The sequence below is a fragment of the Prionailurus bengalensis genome, chromosome B4 (assembly GCF_016509475.1).
Source record: "Prionailurus bengalensis isolate Pbe53 chromosome B4, Fcat_Pben_1.1_paternal_pri, whole genome shotgun sequence".
NCBI classification, from domain to species: Eukaryota; Metazoa; Chordata; class Mammalia; order Carnivora; family Felidae; genus Prionailurus; species Prionailurus bengalensis.
This window is the reverse complement of record NC_057358.1, coordinates 94,919,837-94,939,407: the sequence shown is the minus strand read 5'-3', so window position 1 is coordinate 94,939,407 and position 19,571 is coordinate 94,919,837. Positions and strand designations below refer to the sequence as shown.

The window sequence follows — 19,571 nt, the reverse complement described above, 5'->3', positions numbered from 1 at the left end:
TATTCTTTTCATGACCTTTTTTTTTTTTTTAAAGATTATCTTTTTCCAAGCCACGCTTCTATCATATCAAACTTGAGAACTATCTCGACCTAATTTTGAAGAATCAAAATGTTCACTTCTTTGCAAAGCATGTAAACATATCTTTCTCTTGATTTGCAAGTCCCAAATGGGTATACTCTTAATTAAATTCAGTTATGTTTCTGATGAATGTGGAAACACCAAATCATGGAATTCTTGACTTCTCTTTCTTGGATTTCAAATGTTAGCTACTTAACTGGTATTAAGTATCTTTCAACTGCAGTTCTGATATGTTACTTTGAAGTACTCATTCCTTTATGTGGTGGGTAACAGTATTTCCAAGCAAGGAGAAAAACAAGCTTAAATTACAGGAAGACCCTGAGTGTTTTTCTGAAAAAATTAAGACGATACAGGGTTTGGAAGATTTCCAAATCAGGAAGACACCTTGTACTTAATACCTTTCAAGTTTTGAGAGAATAGGTTTCCTTCTTTCTTACCTAAGAAGTATGTGATTTTCTGCCCTTTCTGTTGGCATGAAGACAATTGTTGGTGATTACATTATCCGAAAGGGAAAATGAGTTTAATCATTGAAGCAACTTAACCTGAGATCACAGATCTTTGGCCTCAATCTTTTTCCTACTGCAGGTTATAAACATCTTCCTTTTCAAGAACGCTCAAGCCAGTCTAAGATCTGAGGCACCGGTGAGGAGATAACAACAGCCAATTATCCTACCTTGGTATGCTGAGCAACTTAACCTTGAAGCAGAATTAACTCTTATCAGTGGTCTTATTAGTGGCCTTAAAACACAGGGATGGGAATGCCCAAAGATAATTTAGTAAGTATGATTAATTTTTCAATGATTCCAGAGCTCAAAGAGTTCTGTAAGTGAACCCTCTGCCCCAAAACTGAAGTAAGATGGTTTTCATGTATCAGAAAATTCTGCCTTAATTTAACCTAAATTCTTAAGGGCTTTTAAACCCATTTTCCTCCCAAGTTCTGCATTAAGTCACTCTCCTTCCTTATAATTAAAATGTTTGAAGAAACTGTTGCCATCTAGCCTTCTGTTCTTTAAACATTTACTTTTCTCCCTTATTTCCTATTTTTAAGTCAGCTTTGCTGTTCTTCTGAACCCTTTCATTATCTTCATGTCTTTCTTACTGAAAGTCAAACATATCAAAAGACTTCCCACATTAAATAAATTTCTGTTTTATCCTTAATGGAACACTGTGTTTGTTATTAGTTTCATTGACTTGGAGCTGCCGCATCTCATTTCTAACATTCAGTAAGGCAGGCCCTCAGTTTCAGAAAATGAGTCACCATCGACTCTCTAAGTTAGAGTAGTGGTAACAACCCTTGGGAAAAAGATGCTAAGCTCTGAAGTGACTTGGCATCTTGTTTCTGTGGAGGGCAGAGGCAGCACAGATTTTAATAAAAGCTAGTTCTTTGCCTGGTTCGCCACCAATTAAAAGACTACAAATGTGACACACAGAACCAGACCAACTTATTTGCTGTACATCATTGTCTGCAGCAATGTTTTCAGGAGAATCATGGTCAAGCCTTGATGTTCTTTTCAAAAGAAAAATAAAACCTATTTAAGCAAGAACATTAAAACCATTGTTATTCATAATTTGTTCTCTTCAGTATTCACAGAAGAAGTCCTGTGACTAATGTTAAAGCTGCAATATACAATTCCACATGTATACATACCTTTATTAAAAGATTTCAAAAAGAATTATCATAAGGAGAGCTTTGGTATCCTAGAGTAGAGAGGAATTTAGAGCATGTTGGGAAAATGTTTATACACTGTTTTAAAAATTGGCACATTGTGAAGTTTTTCAACAACAAACTGCTACAATACATTTCTTAAATAACTAAAGTACATAGAACAGAAAATTAATATTGTATCATCACCTTTCTTCATTAAAATTCACCTTTTGGATGGGTTTTAGATGTTTGCAACTAGAATAATTAGGTAAGTAATAAACAAATGAAAGCATGAATGATCCAACAAAGAACACTATATAGAAAATTTTATCTTTTCATTCAGTTTATGCAATTGACAATTTTGTTGTAGAAAACTGTTTCTGCTTTATTTAGTCTTGACTTAAATGACTTACAGTTGAACTAAGTAAGTCATTTTCAGCTTGCCGATATCAAGAAACTAACTTTCTTGCCATGCTTCATGGTGAATGTTAAATATTAGTCTCAGAATTTTGAATTCAAAATTTCCTGGGAAGCCACTATTTTTCTAATTATTGTTTTTTCCTGTCCATAAATTTTACTTATTATATTGAACATATAATTTTTGAGAACACTACTTACTATTTTCTATATTTATAATCATATTAAAACAGGAAGGGATCTTAAGTATCACCTAATTCAACATTAAGCAGGAAAGGATGCTCCCAAAGACTGTATTTTGTTTGAAGTAGCAGAGAATGATTATTAAAGTATTTTTTAAGTTCAGATTTGTTTGCATATAGCCTTTATGTTTGCCATTGAGAAAGGGAAGCAAAAAGCACAATCACTTCATATTAGTACATTCGTAACACAGAAGTGTAGCTAGATTTCCTAAATTCTTATCATCTGTTATCTTTCATGTTAATGGGAGTGAACTTCTATGGGAGATAATATATACACATATGTAGTAAAAAGGAAAGAAGCTTTGGAACTAGAAAGCAAGAAGCTAAGCGGTTTTGGTCCCAACATTTAATAGTAAATAATTTGACATAAATAATTCATGTCCTTAGATTGTTTCCTCCTCCTCTTGTGAAAGGGTTGGACTAGAAGATTCTTGATTTTGATTTTTATTCCAAATTGACTTTGTTCTTGCCTTGTTCTTCAGAAACTTGGCTATTGCTATCTAACAGTACATAGTCAAGTCAAAAGGTCTTTTAATAATTCCAAAACATGGAGAGCATCTCCTAGCACAGTGGCTAACAGAGACAGCATTTGTCTTCGGAAAAATGGGCCTACATCTACTGAGTACCTAATATAAACAAATGCCCTAATTTAATCTTCCCATGAGATGAAGAGGGAACGAGGGATCCAGTAAAGCTACACATATACTGACAGTGCCAGATTACAAGGCCCATTTTCTGCTATCCTCTGAAACATCTAAGAAATTTCTGTATTTAGTAAAAAATGTAGGTAATACCAATGGATTTAAAATGTGCATACTTACATTTGAGTAGAGTTAGGCTTGATCAAATCCCTCCTGTGAAACCTATGAAGGGAGACGTGGGTAGCGGATGGAGGATCTAGTGATTTAACCAGCTCCTCCAATTTAATCTCGCTCTGAATCACTTGCGTTGAAAATAGCTCTTTTTTAGATGCATAGCAAATATAAGTAGTACGGCTTTATGTGGAAGAGGAAGATTAAGTGTAATATTTAGGTTTCAGATAAGCTTGTTAGTAATTGAAGCTAGATTCAAAGTGGAAGTAAAACACAAGGAACAACTGGATGTTAATAAAACACTAGTTCTAGGGTAGAAGAGCCTGCCCTCCTCTTACTGCAGGAAATCATCTAATATTTCCAATAGCTTTCTTGCCTTTGCTTGGACATTTCCAGTGATGAAACATTCATGAACTCCTAATGCTGCCCATTTGATCTTTGGACCTTTAAAAATATATATGAAGTAGCACTTTCTTGCAAATTGAAATCTGCCTTGCCATAATATCCATGTAAAGGTTTTATATTTGCCCTCGGGTGTTATGTAAGTAAGATAAAGATAATCTGCTTTATTTTTTTAATTTTTTTTAACGTTTATTTTATTTTTGAGACAGAGAGAGAGAGAGCATGAACAGGGGAGGGTCAGAGAAAGAGGGAGACACAGAATCTGAAACAGGCTCCAGGCTCTGAGCAGTCAGCACAGATCCCGACGCGGGACTCAAACTCACGGACCGCGAGATCATGACCTGAGCCAAAGTCGGACGCTTAACCGACTGAGCCACCCAGGCGCCCCAAAGATAATCTGCTTTATGAAAAATTTCATTCAGAGGCACCTGGCTGGTTCAGTTGGTAGAGCATGCTACTTCTGATCTCAGGATCAGGATCCTGAGTTCAGGCCCCACTACTGGGCATAGAGTTTACTTTAAAACCAAAACAAAAAAACCCAAATGATCTCACTTCAGATGTGGGAAGACAACTATCCTCTTTCCTTCTAGGCCTTTTCTTCTTTGCTAATCTTCAGTTTCTTCGGTATTTCCTTTGGTTAATGGTTTAGAAGACTAGGACTGTGTCCTTACCTCAAATGCTAAAGAAAGGGAAAAAAAAAAATTCAAAGTTGGAAAGGATACCTAGTTTTAACATTCTCTAAAACAAAAGTCTACATCTTTCTTTTCCATGCTATCCAACCTACAAACACTTCTAGGATGATAGATTTTGTTGTTCGTTAATTAACAACATCATTGCAAATGCAGAGAGAAGCTGGGAAAATGATTTTGGTTCATCTTAATTAGACAGAATCTGGATTCCCAATAGTGATGTGCAAGTCAACTAATATTCAAATGTTAAATCATTTAGAGTAAAATGAAAAATATTATATAAATTATACAAAATATATATAAAATTATATACAATTATATAAATTTTATATAATTTTTCCATTCCTTTTCCCATTTAAAAAGGAAATCTGGAAATAACTTTTTTTAAGAGAGAGACTGCATGCAAGCTGGGGAGGGGCAAAGGGAGAGAGGGAATGTTAAGCAGTCTCCACACTAAACACAGAGCCCAGTGGGGGTGCTTGATCTCACCACCTAGAGATCATGACCTGACCTGAAATCAAGAGTGGGATGCTCAACAGACTAAGCCACCCAGGCACCCCAGGAAATAACACTTTTTTGAGCAGAAGAGTGACATGTGATCTGCATTTTAAAAACAGGTATATTTTGGGGCACCCGGGTGGCTCAGTTGGTTAAGCAATGGACTCAATTTAGGCTCAGATCATGATCTCATGGTTCATGGGATCCAGCCCCATCATCGGGCTCTGCACGGACAGCTCCCGCTCTGCTTGGGATTCTCTCTCTCCCTCTCTGCCCCTCCCCTGCTTTCTCAAAATAAATAAATTAGTAAATAAAAACAGGCATATTCTCATTCGACCGGTTTTATATTTAAAGAATATTAACCATTTGAAGACAATAAGTTACTTAAAACATTTAAAATAAAACATCAAAACATGTCTGACTCTCTTAAGAGGGAAATATTTAATAGCTCACATTTTCTTCTAAAATAGCCCAGTTTTGGGGTACCTGGCTGGCTCAGTCTGTATAGCATGTGACTCTTGACCTTGGGGTTGTAAGTTCGAGCCCCACACTCTGTGTAGAGATTACTTAAAAATAGAATCTTAAAAAAAAAAAAAGACAGCCCAGTTTTCATGCAACTGCTACATATGATAATTAAAACTACATCTTAAAATAGATGTTCAGTATGTAACAGATTTAAAGGTAGCTTCCAAACATTCTGGCTGCCCCAAATCTTTATTTTTATACAAAAGATGAAACTATTCATGGCATTCCCACATGTAACTTCTCATTGAGCTGTATATTTTTGAAGAATAATCAATGTTTACTCTTTAAAATGTATTTTCATTATAAATGAGTATCCATAGAGATGATCCTAAGAAGAATCAAGCAAATCAGCCATTTGTTGACATCATACCACTCTTGAAACTTGGTAGCTTTCTTCCAAAATGTTTAGAGGAACCTCATGTGTTACAACAACAATTACCTTTGGTATATACTAGAGAATTGATTGGCTTGGTGGAAAAAAAAAAAAAAAATCACCTGTTCAAAGTTTTGTAAATTATGTGGTTAAAATGTTACTTAGGCAAATACAAATTACTAGACTATTACTTTTCAGGATATGCTTATGAAAATTAGAGACTAGCTGATTCAGTGAAAAATTGTTTTTCTTACCTACTTTTCTCTATTGTGTGAAGGAACTACCTACCACTTTTTGGCGTAAGTAGGGCCAGTTTTATTTCACCTTCTCTTAACAAAATGTCAAAACACATCTGTAAGTGTGGTAGAGGCCTATCAGGCCTTGGAAATAAAAACTAAGATAAATCACATCATGAATGAAAAATGAGTTTTGCTATATAGAAGTAGTCTTAGAGGTGCTTGGCTGGCTCAGTTGGTACAGCATGTGACTCTTGATCTTGGGGTCATGAGTTTAAACCCCACACTGGGTGAAAGATTACCAAAAATAAAATGCTTTTTAAAAAGGTAAATAGTAGCTAAACTATTTTGGCATGTGTCAAATGGTGAGCATAAACTATGAGACTATGCAGTGTGAGTTTTCAACAGAGACAGGAAATTTATTACAATGAAGAAGACTTACCATTGTGAATTTTATTAATTTCATGAATTCATTTAAGTGACTGGACTAAAGAAAAAACTTTCAGTTGATGGACACAGAACTGATAATGCATAGTTGCCCTTAGCAGTTTTTATGCATACAAACTGAAGCTGAAACCCAACATCTAGCAAAAATATCCCCAGGAAATAGTAACGGTTTTTAAAAGAAAAAAAAAAAAAAAACAAAACCACACAATCCTTGCTGTTTTATACTCAGGAACAGACTTAGTTTTCCTTGTATTCTGCTCTATTACTACTGTAATAATGTGGTTTCTGCACTAGAACTTGAATGATACAGGGAAAAATGAATGGCCCCACAACAGAGGAATACATTATCCCAGTTATTAACTTAGTTGGATTTCACCTAAACTTTAAGATTTTAGATTTTATTCCAGTTAGTACCTGCACAATAGGCAAAGTATAGCTGAAGTGTAAATTCTAGTTCATTAGCTTCGGAAATGACTTGTATTTACTACAGTATGTATTTCTGGCCTCTCCCTAGATATCTGAGTCAGAGTATCTAAATAGGAGACCTAGGAGCACCTGGGTGTTTCCTCAGTCAGTTAAATGTCCAACTCTTGATTTCATCTCAGGTCATGTGTAGGCTCCATGAGTGTGGAGCCTGCTTGATATCCTCTCCCTCTGCCCCTCCCCTGCTCTGAATGAATGAATGAATGAATGAATGAATGAATGAATGAATGAAGTAGGAGGCCTATAACTAATATTTTGAACATGCTCCTCAGGTGCACATAAAGTTTGAAAATTACCTAGAGGATAACTTTGCCTCTGCTGAGCTCCTGGAGCTAACTCCATCCAAACTGAGATTTTTTTACAAATCAAATTTAATGATCGGTTTTCTCTTTACATAAGAAACAGGATTACTACTTAAGTTTTGTGATCACTACTGTAGCAGAAAATATGAGATTGAACACTAATGCAATGTACAATTTCAGACTAAATATTTACCTCAAAACTTATCAAAAAAATGGTCTCTTCCCTCCTTTAATGTAGCACTAGAATATATAAGTAAATCTGGTGAACATACACATGCATATGATTTACTATTTGTGTGCTTTTACAACTGTTTCATACATAGCCTTATTCCTAAAGTAAAAACAAAAAAAGTTGAATAAAGTTGCACTCTGTAATTCTTTATTATTATTATTATTATTATTATTATTATTTAAATCTTTCCAAAGATATAGCAGTAATGTAAGTAAACCTTCTCTAGGACTCACAAAAGAGCACATTTGGACTAGGTCAATGCTTTAAGTATTTAGCACTTCAATACTAAGTATTTAACTTTCCAGCCCTTGAATACATCATATTCCTCAAATTCAGGTCAAAACACGGTATCAGCATCTTCTAAAGAGCTGAAAGAGGCCTAGAAATTGTCAAATTCAAATTTTTACTCAAAAAAGGCAGTCCTCTCAATAGCAATTGACAGTCATCCAGTTTGTTTGGACATTTTTGTTGATGGAGTCCTTCATGTAACAGTATTGTGGGCCAGCACCTTGTTATACAGAACCCAAATGTGACTCATCCAACTTCCACCTGCTGGGTTGAGACTTGCCCTCTTAGGTCCCTCCTACATTTGAGGCAGCTGTCATGTCTCCCCTTAAGTTGTCCAGTAATTATCTCTTCTTCGAGGTCCACATCTCATCAATTCTAAGATGCACATTCTTCCCATGTATGACATCCTTGAAATTGGTATGCCATTTATGTAATGCATGGTTTATCATAGTTTAATTGAGCTCCTTCTTTCTTCCTTAGTAGTACGCAGAATGGTGTACTTTACAATGGTTGGCAATTAGTTTTGCTAAAATACAGTAATTATCCCACTTCAACACTTTTTCAGTAAACGGAACATTCATGGTTATCCGGTCCAACTCCTTACCTTATGCACAGAACACTGTCCAGAGTCTCTTCTTGGTTATGTTCTGAGGTTGAATCTAATGCCTTACAAAGCACCTCATTCCCAAATCTTAATTACCTCACTTCTAATACTATACCAAAATCTTTTTCTCTCATCAGTCTGAGTTCTGTTCTTCAGTCACACAGGATCTTTACTTACAACTCTTGAATTTGAAACCTGAAGACAGATACCATGTTTCTAGAGTTTATTCTCTAATGTAAACATTCTTACTTCATGGTTTTGGTTTTTGGTTTTTTTTTTTTTTTTTTTTGGTACATTTTAAATTTAATGTAAAATGAAGTACTTCATGACGCTATGCTAAAGACCAGATACAATAATGCATGTCAAACATGTAGTATATTGCTTGGCGGCTAGACGGCATGCCACATTCTATTCTCCTGCCTTCCTCACTGATAGCAGCTCTTAAAATACAGCAGACTTCCTACCTTGTTCTGAGCACTACACTTTAAAAAATTTTTTTAATGTTTTATTTTAGAGAGAGAGAGAGAGAGAGGGAGGGAGGGAAGGAGGGAGGGAGGGAGAGAGAAGCAGAGAGAGAGGGTGACACAGAATCCAAAGCAGGCTCCACGCTCTGAGCTATCAGCCCAGAGCCCGACACGGGGCTCAAACTCGAACTCCGAGATCATGACCTGAGTTGAAGCTGGATGCTTAAGGGATGGAGCCACCCAGGCACCCTATGAGCACTATTCTTAAAGTAGCTGAAAATTGCATCAGTATTTTTGGAACCAGTTACAATTTACATTGATCTACATACATATGAACCACTTTTAAGATATGTTGCATTCCGCCATCCTTTACTTTTTTTTAGCAACCAAAGTGCAAAAGCAATTATCTTGACTCAATGTATCCTATTTTACGCAATTTAACACACAAAATTACTGGGTTAGATTTAGATCCCAATTTTGACTTGCATTGTGTTTATTTGCTTCATCTCCTAGATCTGTCATGTATTCATAATGTGATCCAATTCACTGGCAATGCTAGTGGCAAGGAAACAGCCTTTTCACATGCTATTAGGACCTAGCTTTTAAAAAGGCATTGAGAGAAGTCTGGCTTTTTATCCACAGACTGTCTTAATGGAACCAATTAGGCAGTATTTCTAGGTCTTCTTTTTTAACTACACAAACTTAGTTAAGAGAACATTAAATATGAACATACCTTTTATGTATGTATGTGCACATTTAGGTTTTTAGCAACTTTCTGCAAAATTGATACTAATAAGCCAATCTAAGTTAAATACATGTGCCCTTCTTTGCAGGCATGCTCAGATGCCACATATTTTACAAACACGAGGTGTAACAGGATGCAAGATCTGCTTCTGAATGAAGGATTGAGAGGAAGGGTCAATTAGAAAGAGTGCAGAGGGAAAAATTTGAAAGTTTTGGAAGTTAATTGAAAATGCTTTAAAAAGAATTCTTTTGAAAATGAAATTACAGCAAAAAGATAGTAAATTATTTCAAAGCCCAATGCTTTAATTTGTACATTTTATTTTCAAACTGAAATATCAATTTATACCATTCAACCAACATGTATTTATCAAGCACCTGTGGTGTCCCAAGTTCAGTGGCAAAACGGAAAAGACAAGTAAGTGGTTGGCTTAATCTTATACTGTAAGAATTCAAATATACTTTCAGTTCTTAAAATTTTTTATATCTAAGGAAAACTTTCTGCAGTGAAAAAAGTCCCTGAAAATGGAGTTTTGTCATATAAATTATAGTAGGACCACAAGAAGCATAGAATAGATATATGAAACTAAATAGGTGAAAGAATTTTCTTTTGCAACTAAATAGCTTTTTTCTCCCAGAGCCAATTATAGTATAATTACAAAAATGATTTAACAACGTACACATCTATGTCACTAGTTATATAGGGAAAATTTAACAGAATTAAACCTATGAAAGAAAATGTGAAATATTAGTTCAGGCCAACTTCTGTACATGTATAACCACAAGTTATAAAACCAAAGAATGTAACAGTGTGTTATGTTAAAGAGTTTAATATAGTACTTTAAAGATTTCAAATAGATTTTTAAAACTTGGATTTGAAGTCAAGAGCACGGTAATTTCAGATATTAACAAGTTATAAAAAGTTGGTTTACATGCAAGAGTTTTCTTATTTTGATGATTTAGGGTAAAAAGAGCTTAGAAAACTGGCAAAGTGCGCACGTAAAACTTTCTATACGGCCAAGACAACAAACCACTTGATAGGAGCGGTCTTGCTTTTCTGAGGCATTCACAAAAGTCCCAATCATGATCACAGGGACACGCTACACTGTTATGTTTATACTCACAGAAATAAAGATCCCCTACCCTCCACTCCCCCCCACCCTTTGTTTTTAACCTGTTTCTCATGGTTATGTAGGAAAAGTTACATTTTACAAAGTCAATTATTATGAAAAAATGTAATGCCTTTTTGAAATAAGAAATCAATTTCTAGGATTTGACTCCGGTTTATGTCAAATATGATTTGAGAAGGTTTTGTGCACAACAGTTAAAACTACAGTGATGTAAGTGCCGTCTTTCCTACAGAGGAGATGCTTTGGTTTAAATCTGAAAGATTAAAAAATCCTGGTATTTTTACGTCAGTTTCTCCATATCTCAAAATACATAGAAAAAGGTAAATCTTAAGTCATTTTATATTCCTGATACACAAACACAGCAATGTCATAAATGTTTCATTTTCAAACATGATTTGGTAAATGACAATAAACTTTCACTCTTCATAGAAAAATAGGTTAAAAATGAAAATTTAGAGAATCAAAATTCACTGCCTTTTTTACTATCTCTAGTGTCTGTAGCTGCAGTCTTCAGACATTTTTAAAAACAGTATTTGTCTTTAGATGGAAAAGAATCCATCAATTTGTAAATGTGAAATATCCAAACTGAAGGTAAAGTCTACCTCACTCCCTTTTGGCTTACCTTAATTTGCATATTACTTCTTAAAGGTAAATCTCAAAGGCCTATCAAGACATTTCTCCTAAATTTCTCCCAAAAGTATTTTGCCTGGTCCCACAAGTGTCCAGGAAACTTTATCTCTAATGCAGCCGTTAACTCTTTTAAAAAATAGTTTCTGTTTTGAACTTGGTTAATAACTACAAATACATCTGCATTTTTAAGCTACAAGTAAAATGGTATATGGTGCCATCAAATTACTTGTCAAAAGCTGAAAAAAAAAGACTACATTTTAAATTGTTTAGTCACGCCATTCAGTTAGATATTTGTAAAACTTGAGGGTTTTGGGGGCAGGGGGTCTATTTTTCATGTTGAAGAAATAATTTCACAATTTCAAATCAAAGTCAACACTGCAGTGAGGAGAGCTTTTCTACTTTATTACAAAGAGAAGAAGCCTTTATGTGGTCAGAAAATACAAGATTGATCTTTTTTTCTCTTCCTATGAAACGCTGCTGTTCAAACAGCCAGAGTGAATTGTCTCAGTTCACTTCGTTAAGTCCCATCACATTCACTTGGGTATGGATGTCCTTGGCTGCTGAAAATCTGGCCCTTTAGTGCACAGGGCGACAAAGTCCCCTGACCAGCAGTTCCAGAATGTCCCATTTTCATATATTGCATCCATGCACACCTCCTAAAAATGAGGTACAGCAGGGCAAACATTTTCCAAAATAGATGTCATATATATAATATATACACATTCGTACATACATACCTTTATTCATGTGATGTCCAAAAATTTAAAAAAAATGTACACATTTATTACAAAATCGTAACAAAGACTGGACAGTGTTTTGCTCATTCTGGAAAGATGAAGCTCAGTAATAACACAACCCTGGAAACCATCCAGAGATTGTGGCAATATCTTTCTTCTAAACAGTCAGATATTCTTGCGTTAAGCTTGGCGAAACTGCCTTTCAAAAACAGAAGGGGAAGTAAAATGAAGGAAGCAGACCTTGCTCATCTTTCCAAATGAAATACGAGAAGGATCTTCACATAAAAATGCACAAACATTTGTTATTTTATTACCAATAGTGCTACAATGAACAATGCAAATTTTGTGGTCTAATTTTGTGGAGTCTTTTGTGGGTTTTTTTTTTTTACATTTTAGAAACTAAATGGTAAACTTCTGTCAGTGTACTTGCTTGTCTTTACAGACCCAAGTCTGTCTGCTGGCAAAAAAGAAAATAAATGAAAAAAATTCAGACCCTGCTCGAACTAGAGAAAAACAAAGTATAAATTTAGTTGTTGGGCAGCACATAATTAGTAAGGCAGGACCTCAAATGGTGACCCTTTGCATAAGCCAATTGCCAGATCCTCAAGGAATTAAAACCAGGGTGCCTGAGCCACATCAGTTCTGCAGTTATGTCGAGTATTGTGCTGAGACAGCCATACCCCAAGAAAAGGGAAGTCTTTGTTTAGAAGGCTTGCTGAGCAGGGTTGTAGTTGAAGGTGGATGGCAGGTGAGGCCGCTCTTCTAATTTGTCGTATTCCAGATGAAACTCCTATAAAACCAAATTCAAGAATTTAGATGATTTCCTCTCCCTCTGATCTCAGATTTTTGTCAAAATATATTTTACTAGATAAAATACCTACATGTATGAGAATGAACACAGACACAGATGTGCCAACTCTTTTTTCCTACTGAGTAAAATAGAGCTTGAAGAAAAAGTAATGTGCTGTAGTTTCTATCTGATAAGTACAAAAATACAGCCTTTCTGTGTGAAAGGCTACTCATGAACATCTATTTTATAACCACTGAAACTCCAAGCATTTTTTTGTTGAAAAATAAAAGCTTGAGCAGCAATTACTGTGTGGCCAATAAAAAGCACTGAAAATTACTGGATATTTAAAATAAAGCCAACCTTCAATGAAGTATAAAACTGAAAAATTTGTTTTTCCTTGAGAAAAGAAATGATTTTCCAATTTGTAATTATTATACTTTAGGAAAAAAAAAAACAAACATAAAGTTATTCTAACCTCATTAAAATCTGGGGAAAACAATGAACTTGTAACTTGCACATCTCTAGACTTCCCATTTCAAACCCAAAGCACTGATAAGATGTAGGTGCCATTGAAAACTATACCACGATTTTGATGTAGGCACATCTCAAGACAAACTATATAGCTCATTTTAATTAAACTTTCTTTTTATTTTATTTTATTTTATTTTATTTTATTATTTTTTAATTAAACTTTCAAAATACATTAACTTCATGAATTTTAAAATTTAAGAATGATGAAGTAATTCCATGACACTTCCTAAGATTAAGAGAGATGCAGAAAATAATTGTGTATATTAAAAAAAACAAAACATACCTTTGCAAATCCAAAAAGCAAGAGGTTCTAAAAGTACTAATTCTATAATTTGAGTTCAATTATAGCACAAACTAAATCAATCCCATTTTAAAAATTATGAACCTTAATATATCTTATGTATTAAAGAAAGCCAGCGAGTAAAGTTAGCACTATGGGTTAACATATTTTACCATACCTATCTTGTTTCAAATGGATTCTAAAATGGATGTTTCCATTATTAAATTAAAATGAAAACCTAGACCATAATGATTAAACTCTAAGATACCAAACCATGTATTTACAATTTAAGAATATTAAATTAACAATTGAAAGCTTAGTATGTGCCCAAACCAGAGACACAGCTAAGTTTACTGTAATCTTTCTGATAACTCTATAAATATCATTATCTTCACTTTGCACCCTGAAGAAATGAGGCTCACAAGCAACCTGACCAAATCACATAGGAAGTGGCAGATCTAGGATTCTAATCCAGACCATGACTTTCTGGTGTTAACACATTATTTTTAATAGTTTTAGCCCAAGATCCAAATAGATTTACTTCATTACACCCCCCAGTGCAGAAATGTTGAAAACATTCAGCCTACTGACAGAAGTTTATAAAGAAGGGACCCTGCAATGACTTTAAACTAAAATGGTTCACCTATAAATAATAGGTGACCTGTAATAAATACGTAGGTTTATGGTAAACCTATAAATAGGGACTGACAGAGTAACTAAGACACACAGGCTGCCTGCTTATCATTAAAACTAGCAAACTTCAGAGCCACCATTGCAATCACCACAGCCCCCTGATGTGTAAGCACCTCTCCCTCCCTCCCCCTCTCTCTCCCTCTCCGGATGTTTTAAAAACAAATTTACTGGGGCGCCTGGGTGGCGCAGTCGGTTAAGCGTCCGACTTCAGCCAGGTCACCAGCCAGGTCACGATCTCGCGGTCCGTGAGTTCGAGCCCTGAGTCAGGCTCTGGGCTGATGGCTCAGAGCCTGGCGCCTGTTTCCGATTCTGTGTCTCCCTCTCTCTCTGCCCCTCCCCCGTTCATGCTCTGTCTCTCTCTGTCCCAAAAATAAATAAACGTTGGAAAAAAAATTTAAAAAAAAAAAAACAAAAAAAAAACAAAAAAAAACCAAATTTACTGCCTGGCTTAAGAAGAATACCAAATTAGTGAAGAAAATGTCTTCTTGTATCATTCTTTAGAAATTAAAATCGGCAATTTAGTTCCAAAATACACGTAGTTGCAGGGTAAAAAGTCTATTTGTAACTGTAACAAATCATAAAGTTACAGAAGTTAAACCTCGTTCAGTCGTCCTGTCCTTGTCATTGTACACTGGTGAACTACAAAGTATTATTAGAATTTAAGCTGTAACTTCCACCAATGCACCTATTTTCCACCCTATGTATTAAAAGGTCAGTTTAAACTCAGGGAGCACAAACACTTTAATGGAATTTAAAAACTCATATAGCAGAGATTCAGAAATTAAACAGGTCAAATTTTGCCTTTTTTTTTTTTAATCTTTGTTTTGGTCTTCTATGTATTTTTATTCCGAAAATACAAGTCTTACAATATATACTGGTGTCTCTTTGTTCCCCAACTTTAATTGTTGGTAACATCTCTTTCATACTGTTGCTCCATGTACACACACAACACATACCCACGTGGGTGTCTAACCAGCAGGGACAGGGCTGTTGTGCACACCACCACCTACCGCCTAGGATGCCCCTGGCAGGTGTGTAATGAATGGCTGATATGAAAACACAAGTTTTTTTTCATTTGTTTTAGGAATAAAACACTTAATTTTTGACATATTCAAAGATTATGTATTATTAGAACTATGTATTTGCCTTAAACGAAAAGAAGGTGTTTAAATTAGTTTAATGATTTAAAAAGCTAGACAGACTTATCTAGATACTTTAAAACAACTTAGTTAAATCTGAGTTTTTCTATTAATAAAATCAGGCTACATATTCTCAAAAGGTTATTGTAAAGTAGAATGGAAATATATGCACTGGATTCAGACCATCAAATGAAATTATTACAAACGCATTAATGTCATCACTGATCGAATTACATAGAGAAACATACACTGCAGGAATGTTTTCTCAAATTCTCAAAAATGTCAGCTTGTCTTAACTAAGATAAATCCTCTACTTAAATTTAGGAAGTTGCCAACTATCTTAAGTACACATATTAGAAATAATCTTTACTACTTTGAAGGAAAAGTATGTATTTCCGATTAAAATATAAAGATGATATACTAATACTAATGTGTACCAGTGAAGTTAATGAAAAAAAAAATCACATGTTATATCAGGCTATGGTATGATAACTTCTAGGCATTAGAATCCTATTCAGTGTTGGACCCACAAGGTGAAGTCAGGCTGAAAGAATCCTTCAATTAAAAAAAAATTTTTTTTAATGTTTATTCATTTTTGAGAGAGACAGAGCACAAGTGGGTGAGGGGCAGAGAGAGGGAGACACAGAATCTGAGGCAGGCTCCAGGCTCTGAGCTGTCAGCACAGAGCCCAATGTGGGGCTCGAACTCACGAAACAAGAGATCATGACCTGAGCCAAAGTTGGATGCCCAACCGACTGAGCCACCGAGGCACCCCTTCAATTTTTAAATCTTTAGTTTGAGAAAGGTGTTAATAATGGAGCAGCCTCTATCACCTAAAGATTCAGTGGATGAAATTATTTAAAAAATTCTACTCATTTAGATTATATATACTATCTGAATGACCACTATTTTTAAATTAGTGAGATACTAAATAATTCTAGTTAAATTACATAGGACAAACCACAAAGCCTGCTGTCAAGATTACTTAAAAGGGGAGAATATACACAGTATCAAAAATTTGTATGTAACATTATTGACATACAACAAATACTTTAAATAAATAATGGGTTGGATCCTAGAACTCAGAGTCACAGAATTTTTAGGGGTAAGAAATACTTCTGATTTAAATCATCAATTCTTTCAATTCTTACAATTCTTCAATTCCCTGGAAATATGATTTGCAAAAAGAGAAAGAACTGCATACAAGACCTATCAATACTTTTCAAAATATGGTAACATCAAGCTATCACTTATAATACTAATTCATACTGCAGGTTTCTTAACAATGAGTTGAAGTTGTTTAATAATGCATGTTCTTTACCTGTTAGTAGTAAACCATACCCACGTTTATAGGTGGCGACTTTGAGGTTAACTTGGGATATGGCATTTTAAGAGATTTTCTATGGTTGATAAACTCTCATAAATGGAACTAAATGTCTTAATTCCTAAACATTTTCTGAGAAAACATTGAAAGCTTCTTTAAAACAAAAAACCAAAAGCCATTGTGAAAAGTTTATTCTGTGAATACAACTTAAAACTGTTTTAAGTTCATGATTCTGTATTTTATTTTTTATTTAAATTTTTTTTTTCAACGTTTATTTTTATTTTTGGGACAGAGAGAGACAGAGCATGAACGGGGGAGGGGCAGAGAGAGAGGGAGACACAGAATCGGAAACAGGCTCCAGGCTCTGAGCCATCAGCCCAGAGCCCGACGCGGGGCTCGAACTCACGGACCGCGAGATCGTGACCTGGCTGAAGTCGGACGCTTAACCGACTGCGCCACCCAGGCGCCCCCATGATTCTGTATTTTAATATGACAGAAGAAGTGAGCTATGTATTAATACTTAGTAGAAACCAGTATTTCTGCTTGCTTTCATCACTATGGAAATAGTTTTGTTGAAAAGTGTCCATGCCAGTGGCCAGCAATCACCTCAAGAGAGATTTTTTAAAGGAAGTTTAATGATACTTCTCAAATTTTATTTTCCAACTTCAGAGCTAAAATTTTTAAAGGTAAAGGTTAAGACTAAAGCTCAACTGTAGAAGTCAGATAAAGCTGGGTAAAATTGTTATTTTATATAGGCACACTACACACGTCTCTCTCTCTCTCTCTCTCTCTCTCTCTCTCTCACACACACACACACACACACACACACACACACACACTTTCTTTAAAATGGCATTTACCTGACTGGGGAATTAATTGTTTTATGGGAAAATAAAAGGGGCCTGTTAATGTTTAAGTTGCTTCTGACTAATTTTGTGGAAAGTGCTTAGTTCTGCAAGCTGAACTTTTACACATAAGTTGATCTGTCATATATACTGAACTAAAATTTAAGTAAAATGACATATCCATCTACTGCAAACATCCATTCCTTTTTGTATATTTGTCTGGAATAACTTACAATGGTACTGAACAAAAAGCTTCAAATGGAATAGAGAAAACTTCAGGTATTTACTAATGGAATCTTTCCCCCCTCTAAAGATACATTTCTCTCTTCTGTAGAATCAACTGACAGAGAAGTTCTCAAAGTACAGCTTCAGACAAAGACCAGCAAAATCATGGGCATCACCTGGGAACTTGTTAGAAATGCAAATCCTCAGGTCCCATCTACAGACTTACCAAATCGGAAACAATGGAGGTATTGGCTCAGTAACTTGTGAATAAGGCTGCCAAGTAATTGTGATGCAAGCTAAAGTTTGAGAATCACTTACCTGACCTAACAACAGTTACTATTTTTCCATCTTTGGAAGAATAGTAATAAGCTGTAAGAACAATGATGATAAAAACTGTAACAAACTACCACAGGTAGTCCCATATATCTCATGTCCAATATACGCCAAGCATTGTCCTTAGTGTGTGTGTGTGTGTGTGTGTGTGTGTGTGTGTGCGCGCGCGCGTAATCTCATTTAATCTTCATGACACTCTAGAAGCAAATATGATTTCAATTTAAAAGATAAGGAATCAGGCATGGAAAAGAAACTTGTATATGGTCAAAGCATAACTAGCAGAAATAGGAGTCAAATTCAAATCTATGATACAAAGGATCTAGCTTTCTACTATACTGTACTTCTTAACAAGTAACATATACAATGTCTCTTGTATTTTGTAATGAAGGTCATTATTGCTACTTAAAAGGTTAGGTCACGGATCTTCCTTTTGAATCAAGATATGCATATCAATTAGAACTGTTAAAATAACTTGAATACAGTGTATGGTGATATATGGACTTGGTCTGAGAAGTAATAACACTCACCACTGACAAACACCCAAAATTAATAATAATAAAAAAAGATTTAACCTCTCATATGTGTGTCTTGTTTGGTGTTTTAAGTTGGGCTCATCTTGTTTCTTTTGTCAAGATTTGTATGAAATCTTGCGAAGTAAAACTCTTGTGATAAATATCTGGTAAGCATTTTACACTGTCTTCTTAAAATGTCTTACCTTCTTATCAATTTAGTGAGGCTGACTCAAAAGAAAAAAAAGCCCAAACCAACAACTAAAGAATCCTCCAATGAACTGTCAAGAAATACTTTTCTTCTGTTTAAATTTATTGAGAAAAAACAAAACTAAAGAGTTAGTTTTTAATCCTATGAATCATCAGTGGAAAAGGCATTCAAGAAATCCTGGAGTTATGAAATCAGATAATGTCAGTTATATTCTCTACTAGGTAGACTAAGTACATACATGAGACACTCCATACATGTGAAATATGCTATGACACTGATGAAAATTTTGCACATGGAACAGTCAGAAAGGTGTTTTTGTGAGGAAAAGTTGCAAACCAAAACAACCAACTTTTTCCACAGCCCTCTTCCCTCCAACACTCAGCACTCTAGTCATAGGAACAATCTGGTTAATGCTTACAATTTTCTTTCTTTATATCATTTGTAAATAAAAACTCAAGCATCTTTCCTGCAATGAGTGTAAGTGTTTTAAAAAGCCTATTATCTGTTTATAGACCAGTTTTAGGAAAATCTCCTACCTGCTCAAAGTAATAATAATATAAGAATACATGACTGGGACTGCAAGAGGGTTATCTTTATTTTACAACTGAGTAGACACAAAAATATCTCAAATGTTATCACGGCTTGTGAAAAATTACAAAATTGTAAAGCAATCCTTTTCCTAACTATGGGTGAAAGGAGTTGTTTCCAGACACTTG

The 19,571-nt window shown here is 34.9% G+C and overlaps 1 protein-coding gene across 5 annotated transcripts in view; it reads right to left on the bottom strand.

Moving 5' to 3' along the window:
• Positions 1-11,619: 11,619 nt before the first annotated feature.
• Positions 11,620-19,571, bottom strand: part of CNOT2 (CCR4-NOT transcription complex subunit 2) — a 135,257-nt gene continuing 127,305 nt past the window's right edge. For all 5 annotated transcript variants that reach the window (XM_043565019.1, XM_043565021.1, XM_043565018.1 and 2 more), the window contains one exon: positions 11,620-12,765. In XM_043565019.1, the coding sequence (XP_043420954.1) occupies positions 12,679-12,765 (87 nt within the window). In that variant the 3' untranslated portion in view covers positions 11,620-12,678. The remainder of the gene's footprint in view (positions 12,766-19,571) is intronic.